This window comes from Centroberyx affinis, unplaced genomic scaffold (assembly GCF_046629955.1).
Source record: "Centroberyx affinis isolate AG114_WGS23_722 - 3 ecotype Tasmania unplaced genomic scaffold, CSIRO-AGI_Caff_v1 ptg000937l_1, whole genome shotgun sequence".
Lineage (NCBI taxonomy): Eukaryota > Metazoa > Chordata > Actinopteri > Beryciformes > Berycidae > Centroberyx > Centroberyx affinis.
The window spans coordinates 2,501-18,682 of record NW_027279513.1 but is presented as its reverse complement, the minus strand read 5'-3'; the positions used below and the strand labels follow the sequence as shown (position 1 = coordinate 18,682).

Genomic DNA, 16,182 nt, shown 5'->3' with positions numbered 1-16,182 from the left:
TACTCACCTAGCTATAAGATTTTTGTGCTGGATCATAACAAAAACCAGAGAAAGCAGAGAAGATATCTGTACACTGAAGTCAAATGTAGACAAAGAGCTATTGTCTGTTCAACTTAATAGCTACTACATTGTTAATACTGCATCAGAAAGATATAGTGGTCATTATTGTACATTTAACATATTTGTTCCTTTAGCCTAGATGTAGCTTACAGTTTATGAATATAGAGTCATATAGGCATATACTGTAGTGGTCCAAATGAACTTTCTTTTATTATATCAGCAGTATTTTTGGAAATATGGAGGCTAAATGGTAATTTTTTCATAAACAATCATATAGACATGTTACAGATACAGTCATCACACAATGGGGATGGGAATCACCCTATTTTTGGAAAATCAATTGTACAACATTCTTAGTTTTTATAAGTGTGTAGGCTTTAAAACGACGATTAATATGAAAATACAGGCAAAATAGTGAATTTCAGTTTAATGCTATAGAGCTTTGACACTGAACATTTTAATGTCTGTAAAGAATAGAATTTGGTTGCTAAACATAATGAGTACAGCTTGTTAGGTGTATGAACACTAAAAAAACAACCAAATAAATGAAAAATATCTAATTTCAATGTTCTTCAATGTTCTCATTCTCCAAAAAATATGAACATAATTAATACAGGTGTCTCATGTTTAAATTCCCTTTAAATCCTTGTTATTGACATAGTGTAAAACAATAATCAGTATTAGTGGTTTGTCTTGCGAATCCAATTTTTGTTATTTTGTTTCACTTGCAGTTCTGAGTAAGATGGCTTCATCTTCATCAGTCAGCAATGTCCATATAGAAGAGTTTTAATAATCTGGATAAAACAATGTCAGCAGGGTGGTGTAGTGAGTAGGAAGCTCGGGTTCAAGCTGCTGAAGCTGCAACCATCCGGTCTACTGCAGAGTCTGAATCCCTTCCAGCTCCAGGGGGCGCTGCTCTGTAGCTGACCTCTGACGTCTGACCTCCCTATGGAGTATCACACAATGCTCAGCCTCTCTGACTTGAAATGAACCTGGAATTCAGGTCACTGAATGGTTTTAATGTTTTTATTGGGCTCCAAAAAGTTCTGCTCTCTTTCACACAGACTTTCAATGTCTAGACTTTGATCTCTTCCTCCTCTTCAGAGAAGGCATACGGTGTTCTGCGGCTGTGGGAGAAAGCGGGCGAGGTGGTGTTGTCGCTCGGACTCCTCCCCCGTGTGAAGGACCCGCCGCCGTAATGACGCGACAGCACGTCAGCCGCCCTCTGGAACCTTTCCGCCTCCATTACCGGCTCCGCTCTCTGAGGAGACCCGAGGGACGCGTCCGGCGTCCTCGGAGACCTCCGGTCCTCCTCTTGCTCCGTCCAGTCCGAGCTACAAGAGCGCCCCCTGTTGTTCGTGTTCCCTCTGCATGACACGCTGCCCATGGAAGGGTCGGGTGAGCTCAGCCCAGGACTTTCCACTGGCATCTCAATGACAGAGCTCCTCTCCTCTTCCTCTTCCTCCCCATCCTCATCCTCACTGTCAGCTCGGCTGTGATTGGACATCTGAAGGCAGCTGGTGTTGTCGATCAAGCTCAGGACCTCAGTCATAAGGGAAGGGCCGAGGTCTAAGGTGAATGAGTTGAAGGAGTCTGAGCGTGTCAGCGTGATGCCACCGTTGTCCGGTAAAGATCCCCTCCGGATGTCTCCGTCTTGAAACTGTCTGTCCAGGCGGGAGAGGCGGGGCAGAGTGACGAACCCAGACTGCAGACCTGCACACAGTGAGAAGGAGAAAAACATTCAAGTCCATGAAATGACATGAGAGAAAGAAAACACACCAGAGCAGTGGTTCTTACGCTTCAACTTGGATGACAGTGTAAGGTTTAGCAGTTAATTCATATGTTAGTTAAGTTAATTCATATATTTTAGTTAATTTATATCATATATATATATATATATATATATATATATATATATATATATATATATATATTTGTTAGGTTTACACAGTTTACATATTTATGTTTATACAATTATTATTTACATATTTACAGGTTTAAATCCTTATATCTGCTGAATCTACCTCTGTGTTTCTCTCACATTTACTTTAGTTTGAGTCCTTGCTTCTGATTGGTTAATTCAGACACATGGGCGTGAGAACAAGGAAGTGTTGTGGTTGTAAAAGGTGATGTGTGGAGAAAAGTAAAGTGCAGTTTAATATCCGTCTCCATCCGGCTGTTTCTCTTCTTTGAGAGTGATCCAACTACCACCTATCGAACCCTCACGTTACAACAGTATAAAATCTTACAGAGAGCTCACCTGTTTTTCTGAAAGGAGGCCCTATTATAGGAATTAGAATTTGCCTATATTAATGTAGCTATGTTATCAATTATGTTTAATGGTGACACTGTCAAAATTAGACTTTACTTGAGTGTTTAGAATTTAAGTTATTCAAAGTTACCAAATTTTCAAGTATAATGCAATCAGTAGAGCGCAAACCTCCGCCAATGCTGAACATTTCTCCAACTTGCAAAGCTGCAGGCTTCGTAACTTTATCGTTTGTCTTCCAGGTTTGATTTTCCAAGAAATAGCATGTGAAGGCAATGCTGTTTACCAGCCGACTTGGAAGTCCCGGATGTTGGACCTTTCCATCAGCACTTGAATGTAGCATAATACTTATAGATTAAAAAAAAAAAAACTTAGGCCAAGGGCTATCTGTCCACCAGATTTCAGCCAAATCTGTTTGTAACGTTTAGAGATATCTTGCTAACAGACAGACAGACAGACAGACAGACGAAAACATAACCTCCTTCCAGTTTAACTGGTGGAGGTAAAAATCCATCTATTTTCATATAGTTTCAGATCAGCTCCAGATAACACACCATCACTGGACTTGGTCTCTCTTGTTAACCAACAGCCTATACGTTCCTAATCATCAAGATAAGCAGGATTTGAATAGACACACACTGTGGAATAGAACTCAGTAGGTTTCAATATTTTAATTGGCTGTCTGCAGCATATTATTCTTAACCAGAGACATGGTATGTTTGAAAAGAAATTAATAAAAAAAGTGTATAATATGGAGACTTTAATGAGCAGTTACATACAGCTCTATTAGACCCTGCAGTGTAACTCCTTCACCACAGGGTGGCAGTATATAACAACCCAGTAGTATTTTCGGTGTTTTCCACAACACCATCCTAACCCACACACATTCCACAGTGCCATGACTTCACTGGCTCTGAACGCTCCCTGAAGGGACAAACCTAGTTTTATGTCTCCTGGACGCTTCAGGCTCCAACTGTAAGGAGGAGGCAGAAAACAGGAGGACATGTAAAGAGATAAAACATGACACCAGTGGAAGAGGGAGAGAAAGGGAGAAACAAGGACTTCATAGAGACACAAACGCCACGTGACAGTAAAGTGACTGAGACTTTGGAGAAAGAAGAAGATACATGTTGAGTAGTATTTTAATGTCCCAGGGGTCAAAGGTCAACTTAAAATCAACATAGGTTATTAGCCCGTATAGCCTAATACATGCGTAAAAAACCATTATCACATAACTAAAAGTAAACACACCAACAGCTGGCTTACCTAAGGTCTACAGTCAGTGGCAGAGCATTTGTTTACACATATTTAAGCTGATGTGATATAAAAGATTTCCTGAACCACTTTGTTCCACAGGAGACTGGAAGAAACTAGAAAGCGCCGTGGTGTGGGCTGATGGGAGAGTGACTCTCACTTGATACAGGTTAGGAAAATTATGGAGAAAAACACCTTAGAGCATAACTGATAACTGAAAAGATGATTTCCAAAATATTATAAATACATTTTGGGGGGAAAATAATCATACACCTTAAGTTAATGTTTGAATATTTCTAAAACAATAGAGGATTCATTCTGCAGGCTAAAGGTCTTAGTCGTAGGTTAATGTCTTTTTTTGTGTCAGCCATACTTTGCTTTAAGTTTGTGCTGTCAATCATTCTTGTCTTTTTTTTTTTCCAAATGGTGGATACCCAATTTTGGAACGACACTTTTTCAGACTGAAGTTGCTAAAGCAGCAGATCACAACAAAAGTTGTAACAGATTCAGGAAAAGAACAACTGAACACTGGCAGTGGAAGGTATAGACAGTCCTTAATCGAGAAATGAAAGATAAATAGGAAGGATATGGAAGATAAAAAAAACAAAAAACATGGGTGGAAATGAAACAGACCACATGGCTGCTAATGGATGGCAAACCAAGGAATTCATTGATAACAAAAAGTTCCCATCATCCCTCAGTTGACTGGCTCTCTATGGCAGCTCCAGCACTCCCAGTTTGGGCAAATTCCTTATGAGTTGGATAACGAATCTGGAGACTGAAAGGGGAATTCCAGACGACCCACATATACTGTACTGAGACAAGCTCACTCTCACAATGCACACACACACACACACACACACAAACACACACCCTGCTGCCCAGATAAGCACTGATTGGTTAGCGGATATAATGAATGGTGTGTTTATGCGGTGCAGTCAACCAAGCACACATGCACACAAAGATGACAGGAAATGCCCTCTAAGTATCTGCCCCCCCCCCCCCCCCCCCCCCGTAACCAGCTGTGTGTGTGTGTGTGTTTGTGTTTATAGCCCTAATTGTGTACAGGTGTTGCCTAGGTGATTCCAGATGACTCAGAAAAAGTCAGTCTGTTTGTTGGTTGGCGTGGAGGAATGTGGGAAAAGTCAAAAAGACAACCTTACTCTGCCTGTTTGTGTGTGTGTGTGTGTGTGGGTCTGTGTGTGTGTGTGTGCGCTGACATTTACAACCCTACATGCACCAAGTAAACTCAGTAGCTGCTTATGCCGTGGTCTAGTTTAAGTACCTCACCTCTTAAAAAGTGAAGTGTGAACAGCTAAGGATGTATCAGCCCACAACAACAGGATTTCATCTCTCAGTGTTTCCTGTGCTGACTGAAACTGCTGCTCAACCGCTGGGCTGCAGCCCAAAAGTAGGTCGTGGAATCATTCTGACTGGGTCGCAAACGTGCCAGTTACAGTAAGAGGTGCCAGCATCTAAGCAATTTTTTCTGCGATATCAGCTAATATGCATGTTTTTTGTTCCTTTTGAAAGCAAACGTTCTCTTGTTTAATGTGTGCTTGCTAAGAGTTTGATAATGTTTGATTTGATTTGATATGTTCAGTTTTTGCGCCTTTCTGTCTATTGTCATGTAAATAATATATTCTTTACTGTAAACTCAAGGTCACAAAAAAACCCAAAGATTTAAATGGTTGCCTACATTCAGGATCCAAAGATTTCATATCAGACACAAACGCACCATCTGGTCTCATGTTAGAGTGATGTTATGGGTCTTTCAAATTATAAGCATGATGTTAACAGTTTTCTTTGTTTTGTTGTTGTTTTTATGAAACATCCAGAAATCACCACTTAGAATGATTTTGCTAGAGCCAACACATTTTCTCAATACATGTTTTTGTCTTTGTTGATTCAAACTTCACTGATATTGTGATTTAACACACTGGGTGGCAACTTAATCTGCGAGAAATCTGGGCCTTGAGGCAAAACCGGTTGAGAGCCACTTGACTAAACTGTTACCTTTCACAGTCACTTTGTTCTGCCATCTAAACAGTGTTATATCTGACACAATAGTGTTGTGCAGCATGACTTAGTTTGACAGCAGGAAGGAAAGACAACATCTATATCAAAGGAACAGTCTGTAGTGAGTAAGCTGACCCAAGATTTCAGCTCAGTTTCATCATGGCACAGATTTATCCGGACAATGAAAGTTGCCTTTGTTGCGGTGTTTGAAAGAATGTGGGATCTGCAATGTAGGGCTGCACAATATTGACAAATAATCATGTTGTGATTAGGTTGCTGAAGATTGCAATTGCAATATACTGTAAATTGCAATACAGTTGGAATTGGAATACGATGACGCTTTTTTTTCTACAATGTACAATTTAATTTATAGGCCAGAAATTGGGCTCAGCACCAGAATAACATGTAGGAGTCCATTCTGAGCACCACCACTCATTTTTCCTTTATTTTTTTAATGTAATAAATTGTGCAACCCTACCAACATGGCTGTTGGATGGCATGCTGTTGGTGTGATCTGTACATGCACACTGTGTCATTTGTTGATGTGTGTAGTAGATTTGTAGTATTGTAGTGTACTATTTGTAGACCATGTTCTCTTGTCTAAGAAATAAAACATCATATTTGAGTGGAATCCCTCTTTGCTTTGCTGTTTTTTTGCCTCAGCAGGTTTCACCAGCGGTCTTACTTTCCTGTCGGGACGCTACATTTGTTCTACTGACTTTTAATGTCAGATGATCTTGTTGCTAAGGTGCTTTCCATAAAGCCTGTCTCATGCTGGAAGTGATTATCTCTCTTATTATCTCACCGTATGTGTAGAGGGAGTCATCCGGTGAGCTGACGGAGCTGGGGAACAGCACCCTCTGCAGGCAGCCGTTGGGAGAGTCCAGGTTCAGCTGGGGCAGGGAGATGGCGTTCTTGATGATGGGCGAGACGTCCGGCGGCGGGGGCGAGAGGTCCCGGGAGCCCCCCCTCGGCCGCGGCTCCGAGGTCTTCCGTACGTGCCGCAAGGTGCGTGTGAAGAAGCCGGTTGTCTTGGAGCTGTTCGCCGAGTCCGGACTTCCCGGCTCCCCTTTGCCCCCGTGGTTGCTGAGGAAGGAGGTGTCGCCGAACACGTCCCCGCCGCGGCCCACGTGCATGGTGTGCCGGAAGTCGCCCAGCGGCGGGCTGATCATGTCCACAGAGAGGTCGCTCTTGAAGCGACGTTTCCCCTGAGAGCCGGACACTAGGCCCTTGATCCCTGGCAGTTTTCCCAGACTCATGTTGGCAGAAAGCGTTGTGATGTCCCTTTAATTCAAATCAGGATGTCTGGACTCCAATTACATGTCAGTCCCAGTTTGAATTCCACTGTAAAATCGGAGAGGAAAAAAATTAAGAGGCCTGGAAAGTGAAGACAGAAAAAATACAAATATGGGGCTGCTCGGTGTGCAGAGAATGTGTGTGTAATCCATTCTCCACACGGCAAGAGCCAACTATTCACCCACTGTCGGCCCGTGGTTTCCCTTTTGGATCTGCCACAGAAGCTTTTATGCTGAAAGATGCCAATATGTATGTGGAGTCAGTCAAGTCTCTCTCTCTTTCTTGCTCTCTCTCTCTCTCTCTCTCTCTCTCTCTCTCTCTCTCTATCCCCCTTCTGTTTCTCCTCTTTCCCTCTCCCCCTCTGCCCTGTGTTTTCTCTGTCTCTCTCACACAGCTAGTCCTGCGCCTCTGTCCAGAAGGACCAAAGCTTGAACAGAAACCCCTGTTCTCCTGCACAGCAGCAGCTTTCAATCACGAGAAATAAAAAGAAGATAAATTACAAGGTCACAACTCGTTTCCTCTGCTTACCACAGCTTGTGTGGTTGGAGAGTTTGGGATCGACTGGGCGTATTCTCACATTTGGGTTTGCGAATGTCCGTTCAGAAATACGCATCCAGTCGCAGCTGCAAATATATTGAGACACGGTTTCAAACAACAACACTTCAGCCTGTTTGTGTGACAAAGGTGATAAAAAAGACTAAGTGACATTCACACTTTGTTCACTTGATTATACATCTTTAGAATTGGGTGACTGCACAGTTGTCTCAGCTTGTGTTTTGTACTAAGACACAGTGATCGTGCTCTACTGTCTTGGCAAATCCATATCTGTGAACATTTCTAAAATTAAATTACTCAACGGAAAATGTCAACTAGTATTTAATCGCTTAAATGCACCTTTCTCTTTGTCTGTTAGCCTCACTTAACTTCCCCTAGAGACTTGTAAACTTCCTATACAAGTAATTTGAGTTCAAACATTTAAAACATGTGACGACAAACAAGTCTTTCAACCAGGTTGTGGGGGATAACTGTATTACCTGGTTACCCCAATCTCTAGCATGGCAGTTATCCAAGCCTTTGTTAACTAACATTCCACCCATCCCACTAATCACTTCACCAGAGCTTTAAGAGAACCTTGTAAAACCAAAATAAACATTTCCTTGATTTTTTCCTCCTCAAACCTAGTAAAAATTCCTCTGAGCTTGGGCACAGCAGGTAGGTAAAGTTTCAAATGCGCATACGCAAGTGCGACTGGACTGTACGTTGGTGGCAGGCCCTATAACTTACTGACCAACACGCTTGTTGGAGTTTATAAATAACTCTGTTAAGGAAGTGTAATTGGATTGAGTCACATTACAGGTCTATTCCCACTAGACTGTCTCCCAGTGGTTTCCCTACACACCGCTGTTTAGGTTTCAGGTTAGACCACAGTACTAGTATTTGTACTGTAAGCATTTTTATCTGAGGTATTCATCAGTTCTCTGTCATTTTTTACCTTAATTTATGATCCTACACATACTGCAAGCACTGTTCTCAAACACTGAAACACATGCATGACCAATCAGTTAACTGAAGCATTTTCATCCCTTCATTTAGGCTTCTCTACAATCCACGTTTCTCCTGCCTTCTTCTCCTTTTAGCTTCAGAAAGATTCCAAAATCTCTTCAACAATCCTGCACTTTTAAAGCAATGCCCTCTCGCTTGACACTGTAATCCACAAAACACCTGAAAATCAACACAGGAAAAAAATCTCCAGCCTGCTTACTGGCAGACACGCTTAACGGTTCCCAACTTCTGAGAGGATCTTGTGCGTTTCATCCGATAAGTTGGTCTGCACTCGTCTCCATCAAGGTCCAAGCGGAGACAGCAGGGGGTCCAGTGGCATGCACCGTCTCCCTCTAAAGAGATTTATCCATGTGTGGCCCCACACTGTCCACTGGACATCCTGTCGCTGCTCTCTCCTCTCCTCTCCTCTCTCACCCACCAGGCCTGTCGCTCCTCTTTATCCTCTGCTTTAGAGTTCACCGGTCCCGCTGCCCCCGGGATGCCAGACCTTTGGGAGGCAATGTAAACAAGCAGAGCAAAGAAAAAAGGGGGCTAATGCTTTCTTGAAACAAGCAATAAAGTAAAGTGCTGTAATCCAAGCGACTGTTTTGTCTGCATCGTCCTAGAAGGAAAGATAAGGCTCCTCCAGGATTGGCCGTGTGCTGGATTAGCTCCTAATCCCTTCTGTCTTCCCCCCCTCTCTTACTCCCTCTCTTCATCTCTCGCTTGCTCTCTGCCTTCTTCAATCCACTTAGTTCTCTGGTGGTATCCAGGTAGGGGGGCTCCTCTGTTTTCATTCAGTTCACTTCAGGCCAGCTAAAGGGACAGGAGAGAGAGAGAGAGACAAAGAGAGAGAGAGATGTGAGTTACACACTTAGACTAAAGACTAAAGCAGGATCAGGCATTCAGGCTCACATAAATGTGTCAGGCTGCTTAAACTTTGGATTGACTTATGTTGGGAATGGTTTTTCTCTCTCTCTCTGTTGCCTGAGGACTCAGCAGGTTCCTAAAAATTTGTTAGTCCAATAAAACCCAACTGCAGCAGGGTTTTTAGCCTTTCAGTGTCTGCATTGAATTGAATTGAATTGAATTGAATTGAATTGAATTGAATTGAATTGAATTGAATTGAACATGACATGACATGACATGACGTAACGTAACGTAACGTAACGTGCCATGACATCACATCACGTCACGTCACATCACATCACATCACATGACACATCACATGACATGTCATCACACGACATCACATCATTCCACATCACATCACATCACATGACACATCACATCACATATAACTAGATGGCACCTAGAAAGATTGGCAGGGCGGTTATGTCTAAACTAGAAATGAGCTCTCCAGTGCCCCAATGTTGTTTGATTGGGCCAATAATGGAGGGTTTGCCTCTTCTTCTGTCTGCTGATTGGCCACAAAGTGAATCCGTTTGTACGTTATATGCCTTTTTATGAGAAGCCACGCCCAACAGCACGCCCCCCTTTGGCCAATCGGTGTAAAAAGGTAATCAGTTCTTCATTGCCCCATGACCAACCTTTCCACAAAGTTTCATGCAAATCCAGTGATAACTTTTTGAGATATCCTGCTAACAGACAAATAGACAGAACAGACGGAATGGAGTGAAAACATAACGCGTCAAGATAACAAGCCATGGGACATGGCATGGCATGGGACATGGCATCTTTAGCATGAGTGGCCCAAGTTTGTTTTGAGCCCGTCTGCTCATGCTCCACCCACTGAGCTTCGCACTGCCGTGTCTATCCAATGAATCAACGCACAACAACAACATCAATTCCTTTTTCTCAGTGAGTTTTTCTTGCTACTTCCTGAGGCCCTGTATACTGTATATCTGTTTTCCTCGATATACTCTGAGCACGTTCTTCCTGTCTGCTGAGGAAACGACCCCAGGGCAAAGCAGCACCTGTGAGGCCCAAACACGTGACTCTACCCATCCAGGCTCCAGCCAGGGCAGGATTAGTGTCAGAGTGACTCCCATGCCCATGCCAGGCAGCCTCTCCTCAGTCAATCTGAACCTGTGAGGTCACAACTGACACCAGGTGATGGCACCACTCTTACCTACCTGCTGGGCATTGACCAGCCGATTACCTTCTCTAAATCTCCAGCTAATCCCAGTTTTTCATCAGTTCCAAGACAAATGTCTGGGGCGGCCGTCATGCTCATCACTCACTGTCGCTAACCTGAACGGGAAAAATAGGAAGGGAGGGAAGATATGAGGGAAGACGGGAAAGGAATGGGTGAGGAGAGTGAAAATTCCTATGGGGAGGTGGGGTGGATTTTGGGATGGATTTTACTGATCCCTCAGCTCATTACTAACATTTAGCTTAAGGGAGCGATTAGGTCCGGTGGGGCACGAGAAGGTGAGAGGCAGATAGGGACAGATTGGCAGGGACAACAGAGTGGCTGCTGGGTAAGAGATGGCCGCACCGTGTCAGAAACTGCCTTCTATTATCTGAGTCTAACAGTAGTACTCATTGTATTGCAAATGAGGCAATGGAATGGAATGGAAAACCACTTTTTTATTTACACAGGAAGTGTGCAAATTTGTGGACACAAGTTTCATTCCAAGATGAGATATCCAACATTTGAAAAATGCAACAATTCTTTTGACAAAATGGTTGCTGGCATTAAAGTAAAATTCACTAGTGATTAAGGAATTTAAGTTATTAGTGATCTTGAGTCCTCTTTAATCTTGAGCAGTAAACATAAAGATTATATACCCTTTATATATTTTTTCCTAAACTCCCAAACTCACTCTCATTCTCTTTGCTATAAACAAAGTGGCTCTTTTCTCTTTCACTTATCCTGTGTTTTGGTGCTGCATTGTCTAATTCACTTTAATGACTGCTTTTGATGGGCAGCCTGTGTCTAACTAACACGTTGTTATATCTCACACTTTTTATGGCACTATGTCAATCTCTTATATGGTTTCTTTCTCCCCCCCCCCCCCCCCCCCGGCTTTGTGAGCACTAAACTCAGCTCAACTCGGATGTCTTCATGTACAATAAAGTGTAATACCGGCACAGGAATTCACTTTGGGCTCTTTATTTGGTAAATGGCCTCGTTAGAATCACACACAGAGGCACGCGGCTCTGCTAAACATGATATTTATCCGTAAATTGTACCTGCACACCATCCGTAAACAAGCCGGTTTGGCCGCGAGGCTGGCGTGAGCTGCCTGTGTGATTGCAGAGACAGAGGCAGGCGGGGGGGTCAGAGAGCGTAATGGGAACAGTGTGCGATGATGGGGAGAGCGAGCCGGACGCCATCCATTATGGCCATCAAATAAAGGATCTGAGGACGCTGATGAGAAACACATTTATACCTCCTTTCTTTGTGTGAGTTTTTCCAAACTGTTCTATTTTAGCCTCTTCTTTCAATCAATCTTGCTGCCTGTCCTCTTTCTTTTCCTCAGTGTTTTCTCTGTTTCTCCCTTTCTGTCTCTCCCTGTGTCACATACACACACACACACACACACACACATACATAAACACACTTTCTCTCCCTTTCACTGTCACTCCCCCTGCTGCAAGTAGATTTAGTGTGTTAGTCAAACATCTGGTACCACAGAACCACAAATTACTGAAATGGGTTCTGGGACGGTTGTGGGACCGTTCAATCACAGTGGCTCGCACAGAAACACACGCGCGCACACACACTCACACACACACACACACACACACACACACAGTGTTCTGTCACAGAGGGTCAGCTCTGAGGCTGCTGCTTCCACCGGACCGGAGAGCCATGCTCCCTTTACAGCACAGTGGTTTAGGTCAGAACACCCTGACCATTACGCATGACTCCAAAATACAACATGCGCTCAGTTTACAAGGATCTACTGCTGCAACGTGGCAACACAGTTGATGGCCTGCCAGGTCCTTATGGCATGTGTGTGTATGTGTCTGTGTGCACATACGTGTGTGGATGTGTGTGTGCATGCATTGTGTATATAGTGTATCACCATGTCTCACTCCATGATGTATATCAGACTGTGATGTATCTGATTATTGTGGCTTTTTGCATCTCATTCTAAACGAACTTCCCTTTCACTCCCTCTGGCACTTTCCCTAATGCCCTTTCAATTCAACAAATGAGACAAGAGTAAACATTCAAGATAAGAATTCATTTCACACTGGATTTGTTGCACTGGGTCAATGACTCCTTTTACAGCACACAAATATTTCAAAGAAAACATTGCAAAACAACAGCAGGCGAAATGACCAAATCCATCTTTATGGCTGAGGTTCACCCTCTCTTCATCATTAACCGGTTTCATAAATTCTTTTTTTTTGTGTGTGTGGGGTACTTATGTCAACACAACAAAGGGGAAATGAGGCTGAGCAACAGTGGAGGGCAAACACAACTCACTCCATTTCAATAGCCCCGTTGAACAAAGAGCATAAGGAAATGTTGGCTCTCCAAACTTCCACCTAGCAAACATAAATAGAAAGGCTCAGTTAATGAATCATAAAAGTGGCAACATAAAAGAGCACTGTTCTCCATCTGAACTCTCATCCTGAAAAGGCTTTGTGATGGTGTGCAGCAGGACAGGCTTGGGTGGCCTACAGAGCTTAAAGTCAGTGAAATTAAACGGTTTTCACCTTGTTCACTATCTCTCCATACCATAACGTACAGCTATATAACAATACATTTCTTTTGATTTGGATTATTTTAATTTTCACGTATTCCTTATACCAAAATCCTGGAAAACAGCATCTTTTTAATGGTTACTTCATGGTGTACCAGTAGATATACATACAAATTCAAACCAATAATACCATAATACCAGTTTTTGAAGCCCCCTCTCCACCCCTCCAATCATATAAAACCTGCAGCTTCACAACTTTCAAAATGACACGAGTTGGTACTGCGATGAGTTTTTGGGTGTTCAATCCTGAAAACCCTGTTTCCTTTACCTAAGACACCATGGTTGCATCCTGGTGGCTGGAATTGATTCATTCTGAAGCATCTGAAACTTATTATTAGCTTAAGATTATGCACAAAGCACTGAGTCAGTTTCCACATTTGTTATGGTGCAACCTGACCACTTTTGAACAGTCCCTACCCACGTTGCGTCCCGCCCCAGCGTCCTGTTTCAACCGGATATACGTTGAATTACGGAAGGAAGACACCGTCGAAATGTCGTTTCCTTGTGACTCTAAGAATAAGTCAGACAGAGCATCCCTTATTAGTGGGACATTTCTTCACAAGTATGCAAAAACAGACGATTCGTGGCTTAATAATATGTGCATTAACACTGACAAATCCTCACTTGCACTGATATAATGACAACTCCATGCTGTCTGGAGGTAGGGACTGAGAGTGTCAGCAGGGCAGATGCTTATATGGTTGAAGGACAGTGTCTCTAACCAGCAGGCCGTCCTGCCTGACCAGCTGCCCACCCACCGACTGGAGACCTGGCACCGCTCTATGCAGTTGTTCTGTGGCTTCACCAGAGGAACACAGTGACCAATTGATTTCAACTGTTCCCATCAAACACTGGGTTTCACTGCCTCCCATTGGAGTCAAGCTGCAGTCCATGGGACACAAAGGATGTAACAATATACATCTATGATATGATTTTCTATATGATACAGGGCTTACAGCCAATTTTCCTAGCAGAATATGAGCTGTATATCACAAATCACCATCAGGTCATACAATGAACGAATGACCTATGGAAGTCTTGGTACCTAATGTAAATGCCCAGGAGGAGCTTTAGCAAGGCTGCGCGTTCAATATGAGTATATTGAGAGCAGAGTGGATGCAATGGTTTCAGCTTTGCTCACGCGCGGAGAGAAAGCCACCAGGGCAGAGACACACAGTCTGTAGGGGGAGAAGTCTGGCAAAGTGTCTGGCACTGGCATATGCACGCACGCGCGCGCAAACAGACGAAGACACACACACGCGCGCGCGCGTTGGCATATAATCGCGCGTGCAAACAGTTGGGTTTTATAATGCCAGGAGACCCGCGGTGAGGCGACACTTGGTGAGGCACTGCAGGCTCTTTCTATCCCTGATCTTCGTCTTTTACGCACAGTGATACTGCGCTCTGAACGCTCGAAGAAAAGAAAACCAAAGAAGCTACATTTAAAAGTCTGAAAGTTACATTATAACGTCACAATAACGTGGTAAAATAACGACGTGGCTGCATTTACAGTACTAGAAGGTGTTTGCAATGTAGGCAGCATGCATCAAACAGGCTGTCTGAATAAACTTACCTTGAAATAAACCTCTAACGTAGCTAGTCCCTTTGTGAAAACGCAGAGAAGCGACTCCACTACATCTCTCTTTTTTCATCTTTCGCGGTTTACGGAATCTAATGTAAGTTTCCCGTTTGGACATGAACTCTGCATCACTGCGGCTCTCCCTCTCTCTCTGCCGCTGCTGCTTACAAATAGTTTGACTAGGAGGGAGTCAGGGAGATGGAGAGGAGGAGGAGGAGGGGTGGGTGCGCCTTTAGAAATGTGAACCACTAAATGATTATGGAGCTAGCAGTGCTGAATGACGCCAGCACCTTGCAGGATGTGAGTTTAAGAAATTGCAAATGAGGCGATGGAATGGGAGGGAAACCCACTGTTTAGGTTTTCACCAAAAGTGTGCAATTTTCTGGGGGGAGAAAAAAAACAATATGCCGATTGTGTGTGTTTGTGTGTGTGTGTGTGTGTGTGTGTGTGTGTGTGTTTGAGAGAGAGAGAGAGAGAGAGAGAGAGACAGACAGACAGACAGACAGACAGACTGGCAGAGAGAGAAACAGTGAGCGAGAGAGACTGAGCCAAAACCAGATGGAGAGAATGGAAGCTCTCAGTGTGTGTGTGGGTGTGTGTTTGTCTGTGTGTGTGTGTGTGTATGTGTGTGTGTGTGTGTGTGTGTGTGTGTGTTGGGGCTGGGGGTGTCCAGCAACAGTTTAACAGCACACACACGCAAGAATCCACCAAGCAAAAACATACTTTCCAAATTCCAAAATGGTTCGTGATTGAGGCTGTTTGTGTAAAACTGTTCGACCTCCGCTGACCCCGACAGTTGGCCGCTTTTAAACCAACATGGCCGACTGTCAGTTAGCCAGGAGGTGAAGCCAGGTAGGCAGCCGTCTGCTCCGCCTGGAGCTGGATTGGCATGGAACTGATTTGGGTGTGTGTTTATGTGTGTTCATTTGCCAGTGTATGTGTGCGATACACAAATATATACTGTTTTAGTGGAGTGATGTCCTTTGTTTTGCTCCTGTAGTGCAATGAGTAGACAATTTTGTCCCTGACAAAGAAACAGCCGTTGGTTTGGATCCCTCTCTGTCTGGATTTCTTCTCTTTTTTCCTCCCTGTGTCGCTCTTTTTCCTTCCTCTCCTCCCTCCAGTCTGGCTCAGGCTTTGTCGCTATTCAACTGGAAGAGAACATAAATGTCAGAAAATTTGGACAAAGGACAGAAACTTCTCTGTCATGGCACATAGGACATACTGTCACACTGATACACACACAGCTCCTCTCTCAGTACTCTGGTGTACTATGGAGGCAGCAGAGTGACGTAGCAAGCAGGGAGATTGGCCACCAAACAGAAGACCCAGGTACAAGCCGCCATGTTGGCATATATCCCCCCTGCCGAAGTGTCTTTGAGCAAGATGCTGAATCCCCACCAGCTCCAGGGGGCGCTGCTTAGTAGCTGATCTCTGACCTCAAAAAGAGGGTTAGGGTTATTTCAATAAAGCATTAT

The 16,182-nt window shown here is 43.7% G+C and overlaps 1 protein-coding gene across 1 annotated transcript; it reads right to left on the bottom strand.

Moving 5' to 3' along the window:
- Positions 1-643: 643 nt before the first annotated feature.
- cdc42ep1b (CDC42 effector protein (Rho GTPase binding) 1b) lies at positions 644-14,844 on the bottom strand. Its single transcript, XM_071521878.1, has 4 exons — positions 14,699-14,844; positions 8,661-9,256; positions 6,408-6,946; positions 644-1,773 (listed from the first exon to the last, which is right to left on the bottom strand). The coding sequence occupies exons 3-4, from the start codon at positions 6,859-6,861 to the stop codon at positions 1,136-1,138; spliced, it is 1,092 nt and encodes a 363-aa protein (XP_071377979.1). The 5' UTR covers positions 6,862-6,946; positions 8,661-9,256; positions 14,699-14,844; the 3' UTR covers positions 644-1,135.
- Between the last annotated feature and the right edge of the window lie 1,338 nt (positions 14,845-16,182).